Genomic DNA, 26,436 nt, shown 5'->3' on the forward strand with positions numbered 1-26,436 from the left:
GCATGCATACTCGGTCACAATACACACACACACACACACACACACACACACACACACACACACACACACACGTCACAAATCATACCACGGGGACAAGATTTTTTTGTGCGACCAGCAGCTTTGAGGCCGCAATAACAATTATACTATACAACAAATACCTCAGTTCGAAGATGGGGACCGAGAGTGAAGAGAGTTTTGTCTCCCAGGCGATGCTGCTAAGCGTCGCGATACGGATACGTATGCGCATCCAACAAAAGGTCGAGCGTTTTCGGGGCGCCCAAAATGACTCCGTACAACGCCTTCAGTCGTGACATCGTAACGACACTGTGTAAGAGGTATCATTTGCTTGCAAAACCAAAATCGCTACTCCAAAGTGAAAAAAGGGAAAAAAAAAATACATGTATGGAAAACGATGGGCGTCGCCCGGCATGAGAAGACGACGTGGGTCTGGTGGCAAGCTGAAGAAGGTAATAGGCAGGTGAATGCTACGACTACTCATCCCAATTTACCAGACTGTTACCATTGTCTTGGTCGTTGGCCGAATGGTCGTCGAAGGCTTGCGCATATCCAGCACCTTGAAAGTCAAAAAATGATTCATAATCGGGGTTTCCGGGAGTAAGAAAACCGTCAGTGGGATAGAAGCTCTCGGAAATGGAAGTAGGCAGCACCGATGAATCGTCGGCTAGAGATTCCACCTTGAGGTTCAGGCCAGACGATAGTGTCTGAGTGGAACCGGGAGCACTCTCGGAAACGTTGACGGCATTCGATGTTCGCCCCACCTTGTTAGGGTTGTAGGTGTAGGTGGGAGTAAATGGCTGAGGCAGGTTCTCACTGCCAGCCATAAGCGTAGCGGTGCGTGCATCATTGGGGTCAAGGAATGATCCGAGGAATTGCTGCGACTCAGGCGGCATGGACAAAGTCAAAGGATTGGTGCCAAAGATGTGAGAATTAAAAGGATAGCTTGCCGGGCTAAAAGAGTACGAAGAGGGACTGGTAGAGTCGCTCGGCGGTTGCTGAGCATCGGCGACAGAGCCATTGGTGGGAGAAGATGACTGAGTAGCGGGTGAGTGCGTCAGCGATGGTTGGGCAGACTGTTCGGCAGACTGATTCTGGGTCTGGAAGGCTTGAGGAGGCAGAGACATGCTTCGGTTGACGTCAGTCTGTGGAGTCGTGGCGGTTGCGCTCGGTGGCTGAGCTGAGTGATCAAACTGCGAGGGGGCCTGAGGAAGCTGAATCGAAAGGGCACGCTGGTGCGACTGGGTCCGCTGAGGGACATGGTAAGGGGACTGCCGATAGCCCTGCTGGGGCTGAGTGGTGGTGGGGCTGAAGGACTGAGTCTGCTGAAAGCCTTGGGGCGAGGAAGGAGCGAATTGCTGGGGTGGCAGCATGGTGGGGCTCAGCCAATTGTTTGCCTGTGGAAAAGCACCGGCGGGGGATGTGAACTGAGCTCCGAACTGCGGAAAAGTGGGGCTCTGGTTCTGGTACTGCGACATGAACATGTTTCGCACGCCGTGCTGGGTTGCAATGTAGTCATGGAGCTTCTTGTTAAACATGACCGACGTGGTGTGCAGGTGCGCGTTGAGGCGCTGGTACTGGGTGGGTAAGTCATCGTCTTCTTCTTCGTACATTTCTTCATTGATGACATCCTGCTCAGTAACACGCAATGCACGGCCTGTGCGCTTCTTGTGGATCTCAGAAGCTCTACGTGCAGACTCGATGCGAGCCTCTAGGCTGCGATCGCTGCGACGCGAGGCAGCAATGTAAGCGCTGTATAGGATCAGCACGTGAATTTTGTGCAAAGCAGACTTGGCACGACTAACCGTTCCTGGTTCTCCTCGTGCGTGCGCTCCGTCTTGACCGGGCGGGCGGCGGTGAAAGTCCGACGCTCAGCAGGCATGGTGGTGAGGTCCAGAGCAGGCGGCGAGGACTGGAGTGATGGCAGTGATGGCAGTGATGGTAGCAGTCGGGGTGTGGCAGGCAGATGGCGGTGGTAGTGGTGTGGCGGCAAGTGGGTGGGGTAGCTTCAACCAGGATCCGAGCGTGGGCAACGACAACCAGGTTGCGTTGATGGGCGGTGGGACAGTTCGAGGGGTACGTCTAGCAACGACTTCGACTGTGAGGAGCAATTGGAAAAGGAGGAGGCGAAGAGAGGTGGGCGAGCCAAAGTATGTATGCTAAGGGAGAGGGGAAAAAAGTGGCGACTGTGCAGGGTGGGCGGGCGGCGCACAAGGTGAGGGCGGAGCCAGGAGATGGGCCGAAAAAGAACGGAGCTAGAGGCGCTCACGTATCGCGACGACAGGGTTTGAACAGCAGCACGCCAGATGCAGCAGATACGCGACGAGTGACGTGAGGCAGTGCGATGGGGGAGGCTAGAGGGGCCGCGGATGCACAAAGGGCTGAAGGTTAGTGCAGATGAAAGGGTCTGATGCTAGGGTGGGAGCGATCGGACGCCGTGAGTGGCTTGGATGGGAGAGTTCTGAGAAGCGGGCCGGGAAGTTTAGGCCGGGATCATCAGGCTGCGGATGCTAGCGGACAACGAGGGGGGATGCGTGGTGCAATGGTACGGCTGCAGCTGTGGTGTCGAGCAGCAGCGCGAGAAGTTGGCAGCGCGCGAGGAATCCAGGAATGGAGGGGGTGGGAGCAGACGAGGGCGGTGGTGGTGGCTTGCGTGGGTATGTTATAACGACGAGGGAAGAAGCAAAGGCATGTGCTTTTGCCGATTGGGCACACGTCGAGGCGGTTTGGCCAAGGGACTGACTGTGTGTACTGTGCCAGCGAGCAGCCAGGCCAGGTGCCAGCAGCCAGGCCAGGAGGTGCCAGCAGCCAGCCAGCAGCGCCCATGCCACCCAACTGCAGCGGGCGGCCCAATAGCCGGCACCTTGAGAGAGGGCGGGCGGGTCGGCGAGTTGGGTGGAACAGCAGCAGACTGGGCTACTGGGCTGCGTGGGCTGGCGGGCTGGGTTTGGGCCTAGCCCGGCGCCATGCTCAGGCTGCGCGCTGCGTAGGCCCTCGGCGCTCGTAAGCAATACTGAGAGCACCACCACGGCCGCCATCACCACCATGCCTGCCCGCCCGCCTGTCTGCCTGCCTGCATGCCCGCCTGTCTGCGTGCTGGCGACCAAGCATGCTGTGCTAGTACCAGTGCGCCATCTCCCGCTGCTGTGGGAGCAAAACGTCGGCGCGGGTTCGGGGCGGCTGGCTGGCTGGCTGGCTGGCGGACCAAGGCGGTGGATGATGGAAGTTTTCTTGGGCAGCCCTTCGCTCTCGCTCTCTGTCTGCGCCGGTCAGCCAGGGCCAACAAATTGCACCGTACCTGACTATCCACCTGCTTGTTTGGTCGTGCACGAGGCCGCCGAGACGAGACGTGGGCCGGCTATTGTCGCGAGGGCGAGGGAAGGGTTGAAAACGAGGGCACAGCGATCGCGATCGCAATCGAGATCGCAGGTGAAGGAGCGCAGGAGCTTCCACAAACTGCTGGGCCAGAGCCAAGCACATGGCCGGTCGGATAAACAGCCAAAGCAGAGGCCAGCAACGCACGACGCGGGCCAGCAGCACGCCGCCGGGGCCATGCTGGGGCCATGCTGGGGCCATGCTGGAGCCATGCTGGGCCTGCACCCGCTGTCCGCTGTCCGCTGTCCATGACCTCCTGCTCCGGCGCGCGCGGGTGATATGGCGCCTGGGTGCAGTGCTTAACGCTGTCCACCCTCTCTGTCTGCTCCTCGAGACCACCACTCCCCGTCAGCGCTTGCACCCAGCGGGGGAAAATGCGCGACGAATCAATGGCCGCCCCAACGTCCAAACACATCGACGTCACCCGTTGTCACCCTCCTGCCCCGACCCCTCGACCCCATCCACCTCATGCCCACCCCCCTCCCCCCACCACCCCTACCACCACCACTGCCGCCATCGCCATCGCCAGCCCGTAGGCCCACGCGAGATCGCGATGGCGCGGCACCCTCAATCGCCATCTCCAGCCCCTCCGCCTGACTGCCGATCGCCCAGGCCCAGCAATAAGGACTGCCCTGCCCGCCAGCTCAAAGGGACTGGGGCAGATACGCGAGCCACCACATCGGGCCTAGCCCCGATCTCATCAAACCCCCCAGCAAGTCAAAGCCCGGCACCACGCTCGTGCCCGGGACAGCGACAAAACTCTGCTGCCAGCTTGTGCACGCTGATCCTCCAATAGCACTCAGTCTAGCAGTTGGCAGCAGTAACATAGTGCCAGCACCAGTCGCCGACTTGCAGTGCTACTTACACATACCTACTTGTACTTACATGCAACCCGCCAGTACGTCAACCGTCGGAAACAGCGTGGCTGCTCCACTATGCCTGCAACTCCTCCTGGCCCTCCGCATTCTTGTTGCCATGGCATTCCATTATCCTGCCGTAGAGTACCAGACAAAACACTGGCCTAGCACGCGCCACGACTCAAAAAAAAAGAGTCTGCTCTCGTCCCGGTAGCCCATACACCCTGGCAGCCCCCCGAGGGTTCACTCACCATGGGTGTGACGATTGGCGAAATCTGAGTTTGGGTTTGGGTCGCGCAAAAGCCTGCTATTTGTCACTTGAAACAGCATCCAGAAGCCCCCAGAGCCACCGACGTCACGTAGCGTGGGCTTTCCGCCGCCTGTGCGCCCCGCCGTGCACCGCCATTGCCCGATCGCCGGGGTACTGCTAATTGCGGGCTGTCAAACATTATCTCACACCCGCCGCCCTTCCAAAGCCTAGCACCCCTTGGCCGTACCATGGCTCACCCACATCAGATCTCAGATGTGGATGCAGATGCAATATTTCCGTCGTAGATCCCATCGTCTGGAAAATCGCCCGAGCAACCAATAGCAACTCCAATTCCACGCTATCGCCAATCTCGCATCGGCCGCCTTGTAGCCCGCGAGACAATACTCGGTCTGCCACCACAGCCAACAGCACGGGAGTCTTTGCGCCTCAAGCAAGCCTGCCGACTAATCTTGATCGTGGCCAAAGTTGCTTCTTTTGCACCCACTTATTCTCAAGAAATCTCGTCTCAACCAGAACCCTTCCCTCTCCCAAATCGGCCTATCCAGGTCACTCTTCCACATTCAACAAGCCTCATGTCTTGTAAGCGTGACGTTGTGAGTAATCGTACAAAGTTGAAACCACCCATCGGGCACGTTGCCCAAAGCTGACCCGCACGGATTGAGTTCAGCACATGCTTAGCTGCATGATCTTGCATTTGAACCGGCTGCAATAGTGTAACAGCAATCTCCTTCCTATGAGATGGCATCTTGGCTGCACTAGGCTCCGCGGGAGACATTGTCAACGTGCTGTCAACAACAAGGCAGCACCTAACTACAACGTCTGATGCCCTCTCCCCTGGCATTGCTGTTGCTATCCATAGCACAAAGGCTGCAATATAACTCTGCGCAGGATCCGAGATGAAGAATGTCAAGAAACATTAGCATCAATGCGGTAAGTAGAGCGCTCACACCAGTGCGGTATGACTTGCTCACAGCTTCCCTTAATTTCATCTCCTTGCATTCTTTTAGATGCGATTATTTCCATGCGAACACATCTTCATAAGGTTGTATGTAGCCGACCGGCACTTGCATCTTTTCCTACCAAATACCAGGCACGTCAATTACATACGCCTGACTTCACCGCGGTACTAGCACTCCCAGCGCGCTATGACACGGTCGTCGATGCTCAGCGTGGTTTGTTACGGATAGACACGCCGCCCTGGCCTCCTACACACGTACGCACCAAGTCAGGGCCGATCTTTCTATCTGAAGCCGACAGGGACCCACCATCCTTGGTGTTCGAATCACTTACTTACATGCATTGTAATCATAGGACAATTCTTACATGCTAGGTTCTCTCTTCGGTGCTTTCACAGAAACACTCCGCGGGGCCCCGCACGGACTTTTGTTATGTCGGTGTATGGCCCGACTACCCAATCATAGCTTTCCTTCATGCCCCTCTTTAGGAGCTTATCGTCCCTTCTTTAGCATCGGATCCATACATCCTCCCAGGATCCAGCACAGGCTCACATCAGTGGACGGGTGATACGCATGCCACGTTCGTTAGCCTCTTGTAACCCTGCACGCCCACCGGTTCACAGTGGACCGGAGAGCGCTTCCTGATGATCAGCGTCAAATCACAGGCAAGTGTGCGCTACGCTTGACAACGCCTGGCGCACCAAACAAGTCGCATATGGGGGGGGGGGGGGGGGGGAACTCAACGGTTTTCCCACAAATGCCTTTAACCGTTGGCTGCAACTGGAATACCGACATCCCAGTTCAGCCCAAGGCAGGTGGGTGTTCTGTCATGTTCGCCTTGAACGTCGCGTACTGCCCCACTTTTGGTCTGTATTCCATTCCCACTCAACTCCACTTGGAGATATGTCCCGATCATCTTTGGACCAAGAATGGCGTGTTGTTTTTTCTCTCGTATTCTATATCGATATTAATTATTGCGAAGCCACGGCTGCTCGTCCGCCAAGCCGAGTCATCTTGCACGCTGGCCTTGTCATAGCCCCGTAAATTACTCTGATTAGCGCACTCTTTTGTTCAGAAACTATTCATCACCAAGACCCTGTACGTCGGAGCGACAATCTCCCGTGGTGCCGAACGTGCAAACCTCGGGGGCATATAAGCGAAGGGTCCGACACCCAAACGTCTTACGACTCACTTCCCTGCACGTAGACCAATTTGTGCAAATAAGTGGGCTTCGATAATTGCCGACTGGTCATTGTATGCAAACAATGGCATGTTTTCTTACACAGTAGAGCTAGGTGCAAGCATGTTGTGGAAAACCTGTCGGTGGCTTGGAGGCGAAAATATAGTAGCGGAGGGGGGGGGGGGGGGGGGGGTGGGGAAGATGGCAATTACTAACGAGTAGAGTTCTAGATTTGGAGAACCAGGGGATTTTTGATGGAACCTTTGGGGATCCGATTAACACCCCCTTGGTGCATACTTACTTGGGTGCAGCGAGGGCTGCTTGCTGCCCATTGAAATCCCTGTAGCTTTATTGGATGAATGCCTTCCCATGGTCCTCTCTCTGTCTCTTATTCTCTTCCCCCACCATGTCACTTAGGCCCCAGTATATTGCATCTCACCCTAGACAGCGCCCTTCTTTTTAGCCATCAATGGATGGGGCAGGCGGTGGTTTTGGTGGCACTACCTTTTTTTTTTTTACTGCGTAACTTGCATCCCTACTAATTTCATGAGGCTTGCGTGTACACCTTTACTCAGGGGGAGCGGTGGTCTTTAGAAAGCCCTCCCCCCCCCCCCTTCCCCCTTGGATATCCCACACGAGAGTGGGAAAATTGGGGGAGTTTACAAGTTCTATGCCATGTGATTATTCCTTGTGGGACGGCCTTTTTGCTTTTACATTGGCCCTTTCCGTCCGAGAATCCGTCTAATCTGTCCATTCGCAGTAGTCCACATCTTGTTCAATTCAAACAAGACAAATATCCGTGACTATATCCACCTCTCTCTCTCTCTCTCTCTCTCTCTCTCTAGAATACCTCGCACAAAACTTAACCGTAGACTTTTGCAACCAGGACAAACTAGACACTAAATCACTTCCCCCCCCCCTCTTTCACATTACACTATTCGCTTGGTCCTATCAAACTTGGCAAGCGATTGAAATCTAGCTATACACTTGAGGAGTCGGGGGAGAGGGTTCTTGATTTGCGATCAACCTGAGATGTTATTTCGAATCCGATTTTTATTCATATTTTTGAGAACCCCCACCGGACTACTTTCTCGGGGGAGTTGTTGGTAGCGTTTAGTTAGGGGGAGGTTGGTGGTGTTTCTTGTACCATTGACGTCTTTACATGTATGCATTGGTGATTCCGGTGCTCGGTTCTCTCTTTTTTCGGTAGTCCTTAACTCTGACAATCTTTGTGTTTGTGTGGTATAGAAGGAAGCGTGTAGATGAAACTGGTTTCTCGGGTTGGGTCTGAGATGCCCTTTACAGAGTGTGTGATGATGAGGTGGGGTCGATGGGGCGATCGATTGGAGATAATTTTGGGAATATGGGCTTCGATGAAGATCTACTAGATCGATATGAAGGTATTGGTCAATGGATCAGACCCAGGGACAAACTCGTTTTGGGGATGATGAAGGTGTTGTTTCGCGTGATTTGATTTGATTCAATTAGATTGATTAGATTAGATGAGAGATCTTTGAGGTATATGATTAATAGTGAAAACAAGGTGTATGGTGTTTTAGTTTTGTGCTGGCCGAGTGATAAAGTGTCTGCAATATCTCTCTCGAAGATTAAGGGACACATCCAACATGAAGTCTATTTAGAGTGAGAATAACGAGTCGCCTATGACAACCCCATCGGAAGAACCGCATGTGGATGAGTGTGCCTTGAAAGTCAGCATAAGAGCAGAATGATCCTTTCAAGATGAAGTGATTCCACTATTCCCCAAACATGTGTGATGTAGATAGCATCCGCATTTCATTCCTTTCTAGTCTTGTCAGCAAGACGGAGTCTTACGAGTTAGTCCTTTCTTCAGCAGCATCTTCCAAATAAAAAATCATGCTACTATGCTTGACTGTCTTTACAGTAAACGTAACACCCTCAGTGTACAGGTGTTGACTTTACCACTGAGTAGGCCTTTGACGCTACTTGCTTCTTAGTATAGTTTCTGTACCAGCGACTTTGAGAGTATTTCTAGGCAAAATGGTGTTACTAGATATTCCAGAGGAGGTTTGAATACCAGAGGTCTTCCAGATTATCTATGTATTAATTCCATCTCAAGCCGAAGTCTAAGGAATACTATAGTTGAATATTCAGAACTATGATTATCGATGGTCCATTCCATTATATATAGGAATTTCTAACCATGAAAGAGGTGAGCCTGGTAGTTGGATTTCTCCTACCATCTGGCACATCAAATATCCCTGCCTTTTACTACTGCTCCATAACCTCTTTCTTACCCAAGAAATACAGCCGCCATGAACTTCAAAACCCTCCCTCTTCCTCCCTGACTCCCTCCTTCTCATCAGCCTACTGCAAATTCCACCTGCCACTCCACTGTTCCAGCATGAACAGATCCGCTAACAACCCACATCTTTTTTTCTTTTTCGCACCAACTGAAAGGTTAGCAAACAACGTCATCAAATCTTCTGATACTTATCAGGTTCGTGTCCGGAGGAGATTTTCATGCCTGTGAGCACACTGAAAAGGAAAGATAATACTATAGAGTTCATTGTTTTTGAGCTGATCAATTCGAGGTGTGACACCTGTACAGCTACAATATTGTGCAGAATTCGAGAAGCTATGGGTTATATTTCTCTTTACAATTCCCTAAAAATCTTACTTACCAAATGCTGGTAATTCGGGTACGACGCGTGACCGAATGATAGATCTAACACTGCTACCATTACTATGCCGTGATAATCCGAACTGAAGCTATCCAGATCACGCTTGAAGATGTAGCTAACTCTGGCCAAGGGGGAAAGACTATAGATGCTCGTATCGTGAAAGAATAATGAGTAAATGCTAATGATTTACAGCACGGCACTGACATGTTCGTGGATCGATTGATCATGCAACAAGATGATCTTCTCTTCAATTAGTCCGAGGTGGTGTCCCGTCTCTACACGTTTCGATAAAAATGACGCTAATTCATCGGCGGGCTACTGGATTTCACCGTGATTCTTATACATGACAGTGTCGCTGTCAAGACGACAACATGGTACGTGCATTGAGACGACGTGGTCCAGGGATCTATACTCCTGATTCGAAAGTGTCCTCTTCTAGCAGCTTGTCAGATCTTGTAAAATTGATAGTTGCAACAAATTTTAAGATGATGGTAATATCGACCAATGTGCAGTCTGACCTCAAGCACTAAGTTGTTGCACCAGGGTTTGTGCAAGGGACTAATGCTGCTATGTTGTACATGTCACTTTCATTGTTTTCTCTGTTCCTGGTTGGGTTGCAATAATTTCCTAGGCAGTAGCACAAAATGTGACGAGTGTAATACTTGACGTTACACACGTTGAAATTAATGCGCAATGGTGAACATGTCGCTCTCAAGTAGTAACAGAAAAATACTTGATTGAGAAATTAGGCCCCAGACAACACATGGTCGAGTTATGCAAGAAAAAACGGTATTCTCGCCACAACGGGTATCTAGATTGGGCGATATGGATTCCAATACTTTATTCCAATATTGTTCCATGGACGTACATCAATATAAGAGGTTAGAGTGCCTAAAAATAATGTACCACATGACACCAACACGGCGCACCACCCCACTCGACCATCCCGCCCTCACGCTCACTTTCCTTGGTTTGCACTCACTGAATCGGGTTACTGCCTCCGCCTGCCGTCTGCCGCCATTGCCAAGCGTATTGCCGTGCCTGCAAACGGCCGACAGCCTCGCCATAAACAATACTTCTGTCCCCGCTCACCTCGATTGCTTTGCTTTCTTCACAACAACCACGGAAGTTATCGCTGCCGCTGCATCAATTCAACGCGAGCATACCTTCAATTTCAAAGCTAATTAATCCTTAATTTCAATATCCCGATCAGCTCTATCGCCGTCATCATGTTTGGCTCCAAGATACTCGCGGTTGCTGCGCTTGCGCTGGGTGTCGTCGCTCACGAGAGTAAGTACCTTTCTTTGTCAACAAAAAACAACAACAACATCTACTAGTACTATCAATCACCGCACCACAAGCTAACATAATTCCTCCCAAAGCTACCTGTCCAGCACCCACAACCATCACCATCACCGTCACGCACTCTATTACCCGGCCTGGACCGCCACCAACGCCTTCGAGCTCGTATGCACCTCCTCCTCCTGCTGAATCGGTCGTAGTGCCTAGCGTGAGCAGCGTTGTCAGTATCACTAGCGCTGCAACGCCCCATGAGCCTATTCCTACTTCAGAGACTGCTGCACCCTCTGGCCCGACTCCAAGTATTGCTCCGTCAGCGCCACTTGAGAGTTCTCCCGTCCCCTCTGGTGTTACTACTGTACCTGTCGTCGTCGCGCCGTCCACCGTTGTGCCGTCTGCCTCTTCAACCGTCCAAGTACCACCAGCCTCGAGTCCTGCTCTCCCAGAGGTGACTACGAATGCAGCTGCTGTTGTCGCGCCCTTGACTGGTCTGGGCTCCCTCTTCGCTATTGGCTTTGCAGCCCTAGTTGCCGTCGTCTAACACGACTTTGTGCATATATGAAACCAAGTTCGATTTCGGATCGAGAGAAGATGAATAAACAAACGACTCTTATGCCTTCATGTTAACATTCGAGCTCGGAGTGGCCGGCTATGACAATGATGCGGCGGTTTTCTTCGGCAGGCTAGTATCCGTCGTGAACCGCGCGCTTTTTACGACTACCAATGCCCCACATTCACGACTTCACACTTAATGTAATGGGTGGTTTCTGAGGGGGAGATGAGGTAATTAATTATTCGTCTGGTAGCCCATTCCACTACGGAATATATATGTAGCTTCCGACGAAACTAATACAAAAACTTGACCATGTCATTGTCTGTTTTCTTGTTCTTTGCAATGGACCTTTAAACCTACCTACTTCGCTATACGTGATCGCAGATTTAGTAGCTTCTTCTTCATCTCTTTGGAAAACATGCAAGCATGCAAGTTAGTCTAGGAATTTCCCTTTGCTATTCTCTTCTTCTATGGTCCCGTTGGACGAAACAACTAGACTCGACAAAAGTTCAAGGCAATGCGAAAAAAAAAATTAAATGCACAAACAGTTTCAAGATGCTTTACGCCCATAACTCGCACCAAAGAAACGAAACAAAACAGCCCGAGCATGATATGGTATAATTGTACATTTCCACCTCGTCCGCCCCCCGCATATCGTAATATACTCTTACTCCTCATCCCCATAGCTCAGACACCGCATCTCCCATTGTCTCAAAACAGAGAGCCAGGAAACAAGGGAGCGCACGAGCGAGTGTTGAACGCAACCTCGCCCTCCCTCAACTTCACCCTCTACCAATACAACCCCCAAGATACATATCCTCAACTACTTATACCTCGTCCTCAACTCATCAATCTCGCGCTGAAACTTTTCCATGTCATCAAGGATATTACTCGAATTACTCCTTAATTCCTCGCCCTTCTCAGTGCCCGCATTGGCACTCTCATCAACCCCCAGCACCCGCTCTTTCTCGTCAACAGGCGAATACAACGCATGCTCGTTCTCTCCCTTTTCATCCACAGGCGCGTACGCGCGGCGTAGCGAGCTCTCGCTGGCCACGCTGGTGCGCCGGTGTTCAGTGCTGGTGCGGCGGCTTTCCGTAGGGGAGGTGGAGGAATACGGGTATGGGCGTTGTTGGTCGAGGCTTGAGCGGTTGGACTGGCGGCGCCGTGGGGGAGGTGGCGGAGGCATGGTGCTGCCTGTGCTTCCGCCTGACACGTTGCGCTGGGCGTTGCGGGTTGAGGAGACGGAGGATGTGCGGTGCATGCTCGGGGCTCGTGATGGGGCTTCCGAGTCTAGAGCGTTTCGGCGGGGAGAGGGGGGATCGGGGATAGAGCGCGGTATTCGGGCTGAGCTCGAGGATTGTGCTAGCTCTGTGCTGGAAGAGTTCGTGCTTGAGGCGCCTAGGTTCGCGAGTCGCGCGCCGTATCGGGAGGGTGGGGGAGGAGGTGGTGGTGACTTTGCGCTCGACATTGGGTCATGGTAGGTCAGAGTCGGGGTTTGCGGAGCTTCGATAGAGTGTTGTGAGGATACTGTGAGGTTTGAACTGCTGCGCGACCGGTTTCCCGGAGTTGTCGTCTTCAACTGACTATGTCTCCGAGCTATTGGTACAGGTGGAGGGGTCTTTTTTGGCTTCGCCGGATCTTCCGCAGATTTGGGAGCGTCGCTTGGTTTTGGTGGTGTCGGCCGTGATTGCTGCGGCGACTGCTGCTGCTGGGCCATCGGAGACGACGGAAGTGGCTTACTCGCATCTGAGCTGCTTGTCCGGCTAATGCTTGCTGGCGCTACAGGCTCAGTTGCTTCAAATTGGTCAAATGGAACTGTCTGTGGCTGTCTCGGTGCGACGAGCTTGCCATGACGATGCTTGGGCGCAGGTGGGGGTTGCTTCTTGCTCTTTTTCATTTCGGGCACCATCCCCACGCCCTCGTCCTCATCTTCGTCTGCTACTTCATCTGAAGTTCGCGATGACTCGGCGTGTATCTCTTGTGGATGCTCTGATATCGACTGCCGCGATACTGAAGAGCTGTCTGTGCTGCTGCTTTCAAATTGCGCACTGCTAGTCGAGTATGAAGCGCTTCCAGGTCGCGCAGACTGGCCGGAAGCGCGCGGAGTAGGCACTCCAGTCATGAGCAGATTCTTGAAGCTCTCCACATCCAGCGAAGCTCTGTTGTTGCCTGGCTTTGGCCTTTGCGCATTCGTCAGTTCTTCCGTGCCGCCCTCGCCCAGCTGCGGTTCCAACGATGCCAGCGTTTTTGAGAACGGGTTCGCAGGTGCATTGCCTGGAGCAAACGCTCCTTGTGATCCGCTCAAGTATGTTCTGGTACTGGGCAATGCGCCCGCTGTTACCAGCGCATCTTTCCCAATCACCTGCGCATTCGCTTCGCCAGCTGTGATGGAGTGGTTGGCAAAACCGGCGGGGTTCACCGGAGGCGGCGGGCTCGCAGGGCGACCTCCATGGCTTGCTCGCCGGGCCATGAGTTCGTTGAGCGTGACATTGTTGTCGTCGTCGAAGTTGGGCGGCGGCGGGATGGTGGTAGTGGGAGAGACTATGCGTACAGACTTCTTCGTCTTTGTAGGCGCGGCGGCATCTTCGAGTACTGTAAGACAATTACTCCTTCAATGCCAGCAGAAGCAGAACGGCAAGGCAAGGGAATACCATAGTCGCTGTCTCCCCGGCGAGCCTCGAGCACGCTGCTATCCGTGTTGATAAAGGAAGTCTGCGGTACGGGCGCGGGCCGAGGAAACGCTTGCGAGGCGCGAAAGGGGTTCCCGGACGACATGCTGGGGCTAAAATCAATTCATTATGCTATGTACATGGAAAAGACTCGCAGGAGGCGGTAAGTGTAAGGCAGCCTGGAAGAGATGCCCCTGCTGGTGGTCGGGCCAGCAAGTCGATCATGGCCGACATGCACGCGTCGATCTGGCGGGACAACGAACAACCCCCACCATCGCATCTCACCCTGTCATGTACGCCATTTGCGCCTGCCAGCCAGCAAACAGGCGGCTCGGATATCGCGGGCAGGCCCTGCACATGTACGTACATGTGCAAAGCTTGCACCGGAGAACAGTTGTTTGCCAACGTGTGGTATCAGCTTCATTGTGTGCTGTCAATGTCATATATGTACTAGCAGCCACGACTGTAGCGTCGGCTATGCAACGTCATACATCCTGTGTAAATATAATTTCTGGTACACTACACCCTCCGCTCGCTACGTATGACATACTGGTTAATCAATGTACACATGCCATCCTGCTTGGCTGCCGTACCATTTGCGCGCAAGGTTTCCTCCACTCTCGGTCGGCTGGCTGAACGCAACCTTGGCCTTTTCAATCCTCATTCCATATAAGAAATTTGCTCTTGCACAGTCAAGCAATCTTGTCGCAATGCCCTTTTTCCGATGCTGATTTGACGTCCATATGCGCGATATACCTAGGATGGCTGGATCGGATTCATTGCTGATTGAAATAGATGAACTTTGAGTCGTGTCAGGGAGCTTGCAAGATTGCTCAGACGCAGCGTCTGGGCCAAGGGCTTGGAATGCTTCCCAGATTCGTTCTGCTAAGCAAGCCCCCACGCACTTGCTACCCCGGATGTACAGATAGACTTTGAATCGATCGACAAGGGCGGACTTGAGCTTGTCTGTCGCTGGCTTCTCGGCCTCGGTGGATACTGTTTCTCCAATCACAGTATCGGTATTGACTGGCTGACACTTCTGGCTCCAGAGCTCTTCGTCGGATATGGAAACGGCTGCAAGTTCAGTATTCACTATCTTCAGTACATCGCTCGCCCGCCTCCGCAACAAAAGCGCATCTTTGCGCCCAACCACTGCGATGAAGCTCCCGTCACTCCCATTCCATATTTCATTTTTCTTCAAACGCTGAATGAGCGCCTTTGTGAAGTCCATACCCCCGAAGTTTATTGCATGGAACTTTTTGTGCAATGCTGCATCCTCTAGGTTGGACGGTATGTATTGCATTCCACACGTCTTGCATGTTTTCCGTGTCTCCGAGGCCAAATCTAGTTGCATCTGCACCATGTGCTTCTTTTTTGGTGGCTTCGGCGGGCTTTGTGCATTTTGATCTCGTTCTATAAGCGGCTCGTTGATAGTTATGGTAGCTTTAGATTGCTTCTTGAATATAGAAAATACAGGCCGCCGTTTCTGGAGCGGCGGGGGAGAGCTGCGCGGTGTTGGTGAGGATGGTGGACTAGACCGAGCTAATGCGTCTGAGAAGATGGCAGGAGGCTCTTTTGGACTTGACGGCGGAGATGAAAATTTCTCATCCAAGGGCGAGGGATTCTCTTTGGCGGGAACAACGGGAAGAGGGATCAGCACCTCGGCCTGAATACTCTCGACTGCAGTTTCGACGCGTCTTCGTTTGGTGGGTGGTTCGTCGTAGAGTGACCGTTTGTTTTGGCGCGAATATGTCCGGACTACTTTCCTGGGTATTCATTAGCTTAGAAACGCTATACTCAATTCCAAATACTGACTTTGCTGCAAAAGACGACATTTCTGCGCTGTGGAGGAGCAATTGGGATTCCGTCTGCGTTGTGAACCGCCAACGCGACGGTACGCAGACGCGTTTTAGCGTGGCGCGCAAGTACCATGCCCACCCGACGTCACTCTCCTCCCCCTCCCCCTCCTTCACGTGTCGGGCTAGTTTGCAATTCGTTGAAAGGCACGCTGCTATCTCGTGTTGAAGGAATGTAGAGCTAGGCTGGATAGTTTTGAGATATCGGCTTCTGCATATCGTGTTCATGCTGTGAATGGCTGTGGCTTTTTTTGGTTGCCTGATACTTCGAGTCATAGTATGATGTCCTGTCTGGGAAGGTGCATCAGCCTTGAGCTGCTTGGTCAGACTCGAAAGGAACGGCCTGTATAATATGTTGAGTCAAAACACTGACTCAGATGCCATCCTTGCAAAGCTGTCTCTATATATTCCCATCTGCTGTAGCCAGGCCCCTTGGTTTCCCATTTGTTCGGCGATAAAACTTTGGTCAAGATGGCCGATCAACCAACCACAACGCACCCCACCACGATGCAAACTTCATTGGAAAGCTCAATTGCATCTGAGGGCACAGCATATCCTACCCCAATCGTAATAACGGAACGTCTGATAATCCGTCCAATGTACCTGCCAGACGCCCCATCCATGGCTTTACACGCCAACGACCTACTCGTCTCACAGTACATGTCTCTCGGCTTTCCGAGCCCCTACACAATATCCAGCGCCGAGGCATGGATCAACATGAACAATGCACTTCCATACCAAGAGGCTTTTGTTGTATGCGAGCGCTCGGCACCGGACGTTGTAATTGGAGGACTCGGCATCAAGCCTGGTAGTGATGTCAATGCTCACACTGGCGAAGTTGGTTACTGGATTGCCCAAGCGCACTGGGGAAAAGGCTACATGCCAGAGGCGTTGCAGGGATTCACGAAATGGGTGTTTGAAAACTGGGATAGGAATGGACAGCGCCTGACGAGGATATGGGGTTATGTCTTTTCGGGCAATTTCGGAAGCATGCGGTGCTTTGAAAAGTCTGGCTACGCGCCTGAAGGCGTGATGAAGGGTCATTGCCAGAAGAATGGCAAGGTAATGGATATGCATCTTTTTGGCTTGACAAAACCCGATTGGGAAAAGAGAATGGTCGAGGTGTCTGGCAAGTAATCCACCAAAGTGAAGAGTAAGCTGGCGGTGGACTTGGTTCTAAAACTTGCAATTGAATCGTACTCATGGTCCTGGCCGAGCAACATAAGCTTGGGCCTGCATAAGAAGTATCTGGATTGGTATGCTATGTCTTCCCCTTTTCAGAACGACACATTTTTCGTTTGCGTACTTGCTACCTTCCACCAACACCCGCGCATGTTCTTCTCCCAGCAAATCTGTTAAGCTGTAGACTGCCACCTTTTTTCCTCTCCATGTGGTAATCTGAAACTCGAGCTCAGGAAAGTGTAGGCGAGGTTGCATGCGAGGCACTAAAGGCCCCGGGTACCAGTGTGGCGATGTGTGCGTGACTCCTGGAGCGGCATGAGGATCAAGTTTCGACGCAAAGTTCTTGGCAAAATAGCTTGACCACTTCTCTAACTCTGTTTTGTTCTCTTCTGAACGAATTTCTAAATCGTTGGCGCGCGTGCGCAGCGAACGAAAAATAAGCACACAGGACACATCCTCGACGTCCTCTAGGTCTTCAGTCCGGGGACTTTGAACAGGGATTAAGCGACCCCTAAATCCAAAGTACCAGGTTAAGCCGTCGGCAAGTCTCTTGCGCATCATTTCCAGTATGAAGTCGGCCATATCTTCTCTCCAGACCATGTTCTTCAGGTTGTGCGCACCGAGCTTTTCGTTCATGCGTGAGTTTAGTACCTTTCGCCATGATTTGTTCTTGCCTAGATGTGCTGCAACTAGATGTCTTCCCAAGAAGCGATATGGCGGGCCAAGATGTTTAGTGTCGGTTGTTAGTGAGACGGGAAGAAGCCATGGATCTTGGGTGGTTGGGTGAGGGCGTGGGTGGAGAGACGTCAGAAAAGCGACAGGAAGCGAGATCTGCGTTGAGCGACATTGACGCACAGGTGATGCTAAGGCATGGGCTGTACAGTGGTCAGTAAGCAGTCCTTGGCGAGAAATGTCATGGTGTTTTGTACCAAATGGGTTCTCCCACAGTCTCTTCTGGAATGGCGTGAAGTTGGCTACATTTGGTCTTTCCTTTCTCTGCTCGAAGCGGGACCTTTGTTCCAGGACCAGAGGATCTAGCAACGGAGGCAATGGAAGATCCTTTGCCTGCTTGTCCTTGCGGACGCGGACAGTCTGGTAATCATCTTTGCGCGTGGGGCCGAGGTCATTACCTCTCAAAATGTGACCAGGAATGTGGGCGGAGCTTGCGCAGCACCGGGCATTAGGATGCCGTCCGGCTAGGCTCAAGTATGACCCTGGGCGAAGGATCCATCTGCCTAGCATTGGGCAAGAAGAAGAAACAAGGTGAGGTTGATAGGACGTTGGTTGAGGCGCGACATGATGGCATCGGACCTCCGGCTTGGCATGCCCCCATAGCTTTCTTGCGGGGAAAGCACCAACGATCTCCACAACACAAATCATGGCTGCAGTATTACAACGGATTACAAGGCCATCTGCGCTGCGAGGCCTTTACAGGAATGGGATTCGATCCATGTCGAGCCAGTTTGGCTTTCAGCCACAATGGAACACGCAACAGCCTGAGCAAGAAACACCACGCGCGATATCACTCCCGATACCCTACGTGACAGAGACCACTGTGAGCTCCGATTCGCCTTGTCTCCAAAACCATGTCTGACTTCCTAGGGTGGAGGCTGGAAAACCTCTGACATCTTCTCGCGTCTTCTCCAAGAACGTATCATCTGTCTGAATGGCGAAGTAGACGACTACATGTCCGCGAATGCTGTGGCACAGCTTCTCTTCCTCGAAGCCGATAACCCTGAGAAGCCTATATCTATGTACATCAACAGTCCCGGTGGTAGTGTTAGCGCCGGCCTGGCCATTTACGATACAATGAACTATATCAGGTGTCCAGTGACCACGATATGCATGGGCATTGCAGCATCCATGGGTTCACTCCTTCTTGCTGGTGGTGCTGAAGGACAACGCTATATACTTCCACATGCTCGCGTCATGATACACCAGCCGAGCGGTGGTTACCGTGGCAAGGCCAGCGACATCGCTGACCATGCAAAGGAGATTCTAAGGATACGAGACAAGCTGAACAGAATCTACCAAAACCATATCACCAAAAAGAGGACGCTCGAAGAGATCGAGAAGTACATGGAGCGTGACTACTTCATGGATGCGCAAGAGGCGGTTGACTTTGGCCTGGTGGATAAAATACTGGAGAGAAGGGAGGCCCCGGGAAAGGAAGGGGACAAGAAATAACACCGTCCATAGTGTAAGACGAGACATAAGCTGTACAATCCCGCAAAGATTTGAACCAGGTTATCCTTGCCACTGAACAAGAAACAGAAACTCTTGTTTGTGATGTTGCGTGAAGTTCGTGTGAAAACTTTCCTGGCCTATTTTAACAATAACTAGCCTGTATTATTTCACCCTCTCTGCGCGCCCAGGCTCAATAAGTCTTGGTGTCTCCAAACCGACAGACTGCGCGGGCTTTGATTTACTCTCTGCCCGTTCAGCAACCTGCATATCTAAATCGGTCTTGACCGTGCCACGCCCTTGCCTTGGCCATGCGTTAAAGCGGTTAGTAGTGATTGGCTGTGGCTCTTTACATGCTTCACTGTGCCTCCTGCATACTACTGCTGTCGTGGCTGACGACCGAAACTAGGCAACACAGCGGTTGTCTTGGAATAACAATAACAACGGCGCGTTGTCCCGGCAGTGAAAGCTGATTCTGGCGATTATAGACCTTGCTGTTGCAGGGTATCCTCACTTCACCAACACAGTGACAGTCAAACCCCGCACGTGAGACCGCGCATTCAACGCTAGTCCCCACTTTGTAATCACACTCACCTACAACGAGGCATATCTGTTAAGCTCGACTTTAGCTTCTTTCCTGTTTACACATAGCTCCGCACGCGCATAGAAAACGAGTCTTGCTCTGTCGTTGCGCGAACCAAGGCTGAAGCCGCACCATTTTGTCCGTCATGGATATCTACATTCCGAGCGTAAGTCCCCTCCCCTAAGGCAGTCTGCTGTAGTGACTTGCAGCAGCAGGTTAGGGAGGCAAGCACATGTGTTCCGAAACACAAACTGATCGCGCGCTGCTAGGTGCCCAAAGATGCAAATCACATCGAGCTGCAGCGTTTCCTAAAAGACAAACTGCTCAAACTTGATATACTTGCATTCGATATCAGAAAACACAATAGTCACAAAGGACAACCATTTGCGATACTCACAGTCCCAAGTACAAGCAATGGCAACAGATTCCTCCAGTACTACGGCAGTCGCGGCAGACAGGTTCCTCTGCATTCCCTGGTCTTCCAGGGCCAGGCACTCACGTTCTGCAAAAACAACAAGCCTGGACAACCTGATCCACTCAAAATTAGATCGCTACAGGAGAAGGATGCAGCCATGAGGTCAAAAATGGGCAGTCAAGCGCCGACAGCCCAGGCTTCGCAAGCCGGTCGATCAACACTTCCTTTCTCGGCTCTCATGACAGGTGTGTGGGATCACACCACCTTAGGGACGCTTTCATTTCAAGAAAAGTACAAAGACAAGAGGCAAGGTTACGTCACGTTTGGGAAGTCCTCTTTAGTAGTAAGTTTCTTGACCCATACGTTCAAGACGACGGAAGAAATGAGTTGCAGGTGCCAGTTTGGTACTAGTCGCCTTACAAGTCTCATTTTCTCAGGTTCTAATTGTAGCCTGCTAACAAAATGGAAAAAGGTGTATCTACAGGAGAGTACGCTCGAGTCTTACAATTGGCATTGCCGGATTGATATACCCTATGCAATCATCGAACACGTCGTACCATCTTTTGGCTTCGAAAGTCAAGGAAGGAATGGGACAATCACGTTTACCCTAAAGTCTCCTCCAAAGTTCTATAGAATTGAGTCTACTGACGATCTGCATCTCTATGCTGGCAAAGAAACACCTCAGGCGCAAATTTTGGTCGCAGGTTTGGCAGCGCTCAACTTGACATCAAAACAAAAGACAAATAGACTGGAGAGACTCTGCGCACTTAATGCCAACAACACCAAGAACTCAGCGTTGTGTATGGTATATCAGATTATCTTTTCTGATACGCGGAGTGCTCAGAATGCTTGGAACTTCGTCAAGGACCACTCAGTACCTGAAGAGTATTGTTGGCAAACCATGATTCTCAACAAAAGCAGTCATAGGATTGAAGATGAACTTGCCGTTGTTGATAGCAAGCTTTCCGCCTACACCCCCTCCATCCCGCCCGACTTCAACTTTGCGGTCCGCTATCAGCTTGCCGCGCTCGTATTAGAGGGTACTATTACTCCAGCGGCGATGATCAATCTCATACCGCATATCCAGCGAATCGCAAAGCAGTATGGCCCTGAGGCGACTGCAACTGCAGTAAGGCGGCTAGGACAACAGGTGCCTACACCAGCCCCAGACGTTTCCGCAGAGACGTTCAAGGTGAGGAAGTTCGTTGAACTTACACAAGATAATGTTGAAGATTGCAAACATATGGAACTAGCGTCCAGAGATTTGAATGGCAAGCAAAAGAAGCACCATCATCTTGCTTTGACTTACAAAGCCACCGTAACACCAACAGGTATGGAAGTGTTTGGACATGTGCATAGTTTCATTTCACTCATGCTACATCTAGGTATACTACTTCGGGGCCCAGACTGGGACGTATCCAATCGTGTCCTTCGAAAATACAGTACACGAACCGAGTACTTTATGAGGGTCTTCTTCGCCGATGAAGATGGACTCTCCGTGTTCCATGACTCACGTGCGTCCCAGAATCAAGTCTATGAGCGTTTCCGCAATGTACTTCAGAATGGTATTTCAGTTGCAGGACGGACCTTTCAATTCCTCGGATTTTCCCATGCTTCACTGCGTAATCATCAAGCTTGGTTCATGGCACCTTTTGAGATGGACGGATCCCTGGTCCGCGCCCGAAACGTTATACAAGACCTTGGAGACTTTTCGCATATTCATTGCAGCGCCAAGTGTGCCGCCAGAATCGGTCAAGCCTTTTCTGACACGATATTCTCAGTTCCGGTTCCAGAAACTGCCTATGTTACCGAGGTCAAGGACGACGTTGAGAGAAACAGTCGCACGTTTAGTGATGGCTGTGGAACAATATCACTGGAGCTTCTCCGTACGGTATGGCGCGCTCTCCCACCAGAGCGAAGGCAGCAGAGGCCAACCGTTCTTCAGATCAGATACCGAGGTGCCAAAGGGGTCCTATCACTCGATGCATCCTTGTCTGACCAACAGCTACATGTTCGCAAAAGCATGACAAAGTACATTGCCAAAGAAACCTGGAGAGACCTGGAGCTTTGTGGAGCTGCCTACAAACCACTTTCAGTATTCCTCAACCATCAGTTCATAAAAATACTGGAAGACCTGGGTGTTCCAGCGGAGAATTTTCTGCATGTACAGGATGAGGCTGTCAACACATTGAAACTTATTACTGAGCATCCACTGAATGCTGCTAGCTTTCTGGGTAAGTGTCGTTTACAGCCTGACAAGGTTTCTTGTTAGGTTTTACATCATGAGAATTGGCGTTGACACTTTACAGCATACTCACACTCCTGCATCTTTGCCAAGGTACCACAGTTGTTTGAAATGATGCATCGCATAGGCTTGCCTTTCCATGCAGACCGATTCTTGACCGACATTGTAGAGGTAGCAGCTATGTCGTCACTAAGAAGCCTGAAGTACCGCGCTCGAATCCCGATCGAGAAAGGCTACCTTTTGTACGGCGTTATGGACGAGACGAATACCCTTAAATATGGTGAGGTCTATATTGCAACACAGGACCATGACAAGACCGGCAAGCTGAAGAGGAGTATCCTTGTTGGAAACCAGATTATTGTAACCAGAGCTCCAGCACTGCATCCTGGTGACATCCAACTAGTGGATGCAGTAGATGTCACAGACGACTCGCCCCTCCGCGCTCTTCACAACTGTATTGTATTCTCACAACAGGGTCCGCGCGATCTGCCATCACAATTGAGCGGAGGCGATCTTGATGGCGACCTGTTTCACATCATATACGACCAGAGGCTCATCCCTGCCTACACTGTGGAGCCAGCAGAATATGACAAAGCACCTGCCAAGGATTTGGGTCGTCCAGTGGAAGCCAACGATATTGTTGGTTTCTTCATCGAGTACATGAAAATGGATCGCCTGGGCCAAATTTCCAACAAGCACAAGATTCGAGCCGATGTAAAGCCTAACGGAACGCGCCACCCAGATTGCCTAACCCTCGCTAAGCTTGCTTCTGATGCTGTTGACTTTAGTAAGACGGGTGTGCCGGCAGACATGTCGCGAATACCCAAGGGAATCGATCATTTCCGGCCTGATTTCATGGCGCCGGGATCCCACTTGGTCATCAACGAGCTGGGTGCAGCAGAGCTAGCAGAACTTGAAGAAGACGACATTGATGACCCTGACAGCATCAGTGTGCTTGACGCCGACAAAGGGAGAATTCGTTACTACCGCAGTGACAAGATCCTAGGAATCCTGTACCGCGCCATTGACGAAAAGAAGTTCTTTGACAAGATGAAGAGTGACTACGAAATCTTCCGGCAGCGCTGGGGCAAAGAGTCGCTGGTCGACAAACTCAAGCGCTACATCATTCGCGAGACACAGGGCTTACAGTGGGAGCACCACTGGGACTTTGCAGAGCAGCTGCGCGAGACGTACGAGGAAAACATGCTCGAGATTATGGATACGCTGCGTCCCACGCGCGGCCAGCCTCTTACCGAACTGGAAGTCTTTAGCGGCAATATTCTCAGTAAGAAGGAGCGCGCACCCTCCCGCTACATCCGCGAAGCCAATCTCGAGGTCCAGGAACGTTTCAATCGCGATGTCAGTAGCATAATCAAAACCATCGTCCATGGCGACAAGGACTGGGATAGTGAGGAAAATGCTGCTGAGGCGTTGCCGCGATCTATTGCGTGTTTCATGGTGGCGTTGGAGGTAAAGGGTTGGGAGAACTATCGTAGTCTCCAGAGCTGGAAGTATGTTGCTGCTTCTGTGTGTCTAGAGCAGCTCTGGAAGTATAACGGTGGTACTTTGCGTTGTCTTTGAGCAAACGTATCGCTTCTCCGTTGATACTGGTTGGGTTGATATGTGAAGTGAATTGTATATTACCTATGATGCTACGGACATTTTGAGACATCCGTATCAAATGATGATGATGATGATTTCCTTTTTTTCGGTTCTGGTTCCGAACATTTGAATGACAGTGGACTTGAGATGGCGAGTATTCTACGTAATAAAATACCTGTTTTTCTAAGATCGGTGGTCGTGTGAACCATGGAGTGCATAACAACTCAATAGGCATGCCGGTTTAGAAAGAACCAACTCCATTTAATCTAAGCTAGCAAATGGTTAATGGTAGTGGTTACACGGACCTCGGGTAGCGGTATAGGTAGGGTAGGATTGGGGTTAAGCCACGTTATGTAACCCTCACCGACTCTAAGAGCTAGGATATGGGAAATGGCTATATGCTGAAGACTGACACGTGTTTGCCTCTTGATGGATTAGAAAGAAGCGGATCCGGTGTCTTTTTCATAGCGCAACAGATTCACCATAATACGATTACTCAGTAATTGAATAGGACCTAAAAGTCTCATACCCAGCTCTGTACGCAAACGGATAGATTTCGACCACGTCTATGACCGCTATCCTATGTTTTTCCATGAGAAATCACGAAGATATGGGCTACTACGGCGGAATCACCTATTCATCAGTGGCAGCTTTGGGAGAAGCGTTCACGAGCGAACATGCGACCCGAAGATGATGGAGAAGATGCGAGTACCGCTAACTATCCTTCTAATTATCATATCCATTTGTGAGTGTCCAGCCTTCCAATATATCAAAACCCATCTAAGGCAGTTTTACGAAAACACTGCTTCTAGCGTAGGCTCCACACATATCGCCGCTCCCGCCACACTTTCCGTTGCATTCCGATTCAGGAGTACTTTTACTCGGGTTTTCAAAGCTATCTCCACAGAAACAGTGAGTAGAATACTGGACACCATAAAATTTGTAGCCATCGAAGAATGCCACACATCTCTCACGTGTCATCTGGGCATGGTTTTCTGTCTTGCGATTTAGCACCCTGGGGATGGCATCCGTAAAGCAACCCAAGTACTTCCAATAGCCAAGTTGCACTTGACTCAATTCTGCAGAAAGCTCCTGCTCTCTTTTCAAGCAATCTTGCTCGCGCTGAAGGCAACTGGCTTTGTCTGCTTGGCAGGCATGATCAGAAGGCATAGGTGGAGTAGTTGAAGAACCCAAAGAGAGATTCTAGTTGAAAGTGATGCCATTTGAACAAGCGCAGGCGCAGGTTGGGGGTGTTGAGGAATCGGTACACTCGATCGTAGGCGTGCCACCTGCATTTGATGCTAGCTTTGCTTGGAATTCTTGATTAGATTTTCATTGGAGATTGCGGACTGTTGTTGCATTCATATGAAGTCCTAAGAACATCGACTGAGCCAAGGACTTGCTGGGGGTTGAAGGAATAGGCTGCAACGCAGAGCGTAGAGACAATGGCGGCATATGAAGTCTTCATATTTTCTAAATAGCTTAGAGTAAGATGGTTGAGATAAGTAAAGCCAACTGGGATGATTGAGCAGGATAAGTTAAAGGATGGATAGTCACGTGAGGTTATGAAGCGATACTTTATACTTGCTCTTTTACGCCGTACTTGCTTTTACGTATGTACATCATTCACCCGCCTTAGAGGAGGTTGTTGAGGAGTTAGATTGCTTTACATGTAATACCGCAGAGCCAATAAACAAAACCATGTACATCAAAGGCAGCATTGGCGAAGTCAGCGGCGATCCATCCCGGATCCTGCATCTGCATCACGAGAATGATTATTTCTTCAAAGGAAATGCCTCAGAGTCGGTGAATCATACATGAAGAAGCATGGGCATTGCCCAGAATTGACATGGGCTTACTATTGGCCATGTACTTTGTTTTGGGCGAGTGTCCGAAAACGCAAAACCCCACTCGATCACAACTATCACACGACCGTCAATTACAATGCAACTACGATAATTAAAAGAAACTGCATTTAGTGATATCAGAGACATTGGGTTTAGTAATGACTAAAAACAGCATGCGTATTCCACTAATGATGCAAAAAGATTGTGAAGCGCTTTCATCATATAGAAAAAACAAAGGAGGCCCAATGCCTCGAAAAGTCAACAGAGCCTTCATCACCACCAGAAATTCGCTGTTACACCCCGTCATCAATGTACTCCAAACAGTATCAGCAATTGGCCTCGTGTGCATTGCTGTCCTAGATTTGTTAGAGAGAACCTTCAATGGAGCACAAAGCTTTGCCACCTTACGATAGTATGAATCCGTGCCCAGTATCAGCTTATAACTATATTTGTTTTGTCCGGCTGGAAACATGCTTATTTACCAAAAAAGTATAATCCAACCCAACTATTCGATTGATAGGCTGCAATAAGAGGATACAGACGGTCAAGATAACTATTTAAGAAGGCGATGCACATGGCAGCTATAAAATTCATCAAGTCATACATCTATCTGTCTATCTATTTCTATAGTCCAGCCATCTTCTCACCAATCACCATGAGAGTTTCAAGCATCATCTTCGT

The 26,436-nt window shown here is 50.9% G+C and overlaps 7 protein-coding genes across 7 annotated transcripts; 4 read left to right on the forward strand and 3 right to left on the reverse strand.

The window, feature by feature from the left end:
* Positions 1–82: 82 nt before the first annotated feature.
* On the reverse strand, positions 83–2,175 carry PSV08DRAFT_197355 (uncharacterized protein). Its single transcript, XM_014222008.1, has 2 exons — positions 1,821–2,175; positions 83–1,767 (listed from the first exon to the last, which is right to left on the reverse strand). The coding sequence occupies exons 1-2, from the start codon at positions 1,895–1,897 to the stop codon at positions 492–494; spliced, it is 1,353 nt and encodes a 450-aa protein (XP_014077483.1). The 5' UTR covers positions 1,898–2,175; the 3' UTR covers positions 83–491.
* Positions 2,176–10,430: 8,255 nt separating this feature from the next.
* Positions 10,431–11,202, forward strand: PSV08DRAFT_276600 (uncharacterized protein). The gene is made up of 2 exons (XM_014222009.2): positions 10,431–10,607; positions 10,700–11,202. Exons 1-2 carry the CDS (start codon positions 10,547–10,549, stop codon positions 11,155–11,157), a joined length of 519 nt encoding a protein of 172 aa, XP_014077484.1. The 5' UTR covers positions 10,431–10,546; the 3' UTR covers positions 11,158–11,202.
* A 400-nt stretch (positions 11,203–11,602) lies between these two features.
* On the reverse strand, positions 11,603–15,787 carry PSV08DRAFT_408064 (uncharacterized protein). Its single transcript, XM_014222010.2, has 3 exons — positions 15,657–15,787; positions 14,435–15,607; positions 11,603–13,778 (listed from the first exon to the last, which is right to left on the reverse strand). Exons 1-3 carry the CDS (start codon positions 15,674–15,676, stop codon positions 11,993–11,995), a joined length of 2,979 nt encoding a protein of 992 aa, XP_014077485.1. The 5' UTR covers positions 15,677–15,787; the 3' UTR covers positions 11,603–11,992.
* A 417-nt stretch (positions 15,788–16,204) lies between these two features.
* On the forward strand, positions 16,205–16,834 carry PSV08DRAFT_173886 (acyl-CoA N-acyltransferase; the record flags this gene model as incomplete). The annotated part of the gene is made up of 1 exon (XM_066091868.1): positions 16,205–16,834. The coding sequence occupies one exon, from the start codon at positions 16,205–16,207 to the stop codon at positions 16,832–16,834; it is 630 nt and encodes a 209-aa protein (XP_065949608.1).
* Positions 16,835–16,863: 29 nt separating this feature from the next.
* Positions 16,864–18,144, reverse strand: PSV08DRAFT_276628 (uncharacterized protein). The gene is made up of 2 exons (XM_014222012.2): positions 17,809–18,144; positions 16,864–17,754 (listed from the first exon to the last, which is right to left on the reverse strand). The coding sequence occupies exons 1-2, from the start codon at positions 18,119–18,121 to the stop codon at positions 16,898–16,900; spliced, it is 1,170 nt and encodes a 389-aa protein (XP_014077487.1). The 5' UTR covers positions 18,122–18,144; the 3' UTR covers positions 16,864–16,897.
* Positions 18,145–18,241: 97 nt separating this feature from the next.
* Positions 18,242–19,146, forward strand: PSV08DRAFT_197369 (Clp protease-domain-containing protein). Its single transcript, XM_014222013.2, has 2 exons — positions 18,242–18,434; positions 18,482–19,146. The coding sequence occupies exons 1-2, from the start codon at positions 18,258–18,260 to the stop codon at positions 19,064–19,066; spliced, it is 762 nt and encodes a 253-aa protein (XP_014077488.1). The 5' UTR covers positions 18,242–18,257; the 3' UTR covers positions 19,067–19,146.
* A 645-nt stretch (positions 19,147–19,791) lies between these two features.
* Positions 19,792–23,887, forward strand: PSV08DRAFT_360065 (RNA dependent RNA polymerase-domain-containing protein; the record flags this gene model as incomplete). Its single annotated transcript, XM_014222014.1, has 5 exons — positions 19,792–19,812; positions 19,916–20,404; positions 20,534–21,392; positions 21,447–22,295; positions 22,371–23,887. 5 exons carry the CDS (start codon positions 19,792–19,794, stop codon positions 23,885–23,887), a joined length of 3,735 nt encoding a protein of 1,244 aa, XP_014077489.1.
* Positions 23,888–26,436: the final 2,549 nt, after the last annotated feature.

Source organism: Bipolaris maydis (genome assembly GCF_028858645.1).
Source record: "Bipolaris maydis strain C4 unplaced genomic scaffold PSV08scaffold_3, whole genome shotgun sequence".
Classification (NCBI taxonomy): Eukaryota; Fungi; Ascomycota; class Dothideomycetes; order Pleosporales; family Pleosporaceae; genus Bipolaris; species Bipolaris maydis.

Excerpts from the sequence above, each read along its gene's own strand:
- PSV08DRAFT_276628 (XM_014222012.2), bottom strand. The coding sequence starts at position 18,121 with ATGCTAGGCAGATGGATCCTTCGCCCAGGGTCATACTTGAGCCTAGCC. Across the intron at positions 17,755-17,808 it reads ACTGTGGGAGAACCCATTTG|CCCATGCCTTAGCATCACCT; the intron begins GTACAAAACACC and ends ACCACTGTACAG.
- PSV08DRAFT_197369 (XM_014222013.2), top strand. The coding sequence starts at position 18,258 with ATGGCTGCAGTATTACAACGGATTACAAGGCCATCTGCGCTGCGAGGC. Across the intron at positions 18,435-18,481 it reads CCTACGTGACAGAGACCACT|GGTGGAGGCTGGAAAACCTC; the intron begins GTGAGCTCCGAT and ends CTGACTTCCTAG.
- PSV08DRAFT_408064 (XM_014222010.2), bottom strand. The coding sequence starts at position 15,676 with ATGTCGTCTTTTGCAGCAAA. Across the intron at positions 15,608-15,656 it reads ATGTCGTCTTTTGCAGCAAA|GAAAGTAGTCCGGACATATT; the intron begins GTCAGTATTTGG and ends ATGAATACCCAG. Across the intron at positions 13,779-14,434 it reads GGAAACCTTGCGCGCAAATG|TAATTGTCTTACAGTACTCG; the intron begins GTACGGCAGCCA and ends GCATTGAAGGAG.
- PSV08DRAFT_276600 (XM_014222009.2), top strand. The coding sequence starts at position 10,547 with ATGTTTGGCTCCAAGATACTCGCGGTTGCTGCGCTTGCGCTGGGTGTC. Across the intron at positions 10,608-10,699 it reads GGGTGTCGTCGCTCACGAGA|CTACCTGTCCAGCACCCACA; the intron begins GTAAGTACCTTT and ends TTCCTCCCAAAG.
- PSV08DRAFT_197355 (XM_014222008.1), bottom strand. The coding sequence starts at position 1,897 with ATGCCTGCTGAGCGTCGGACTTTCACCGCCGCCCGCCCGGTCAAGACG. Across the intron at positions 1,768-1,820 it reads CACGAGGAGAACCAGGAACG|CGCTTACATTGCTGCCTCGC; the intron begins GTTAGTCGTGCC and ends GATCCTATACAG.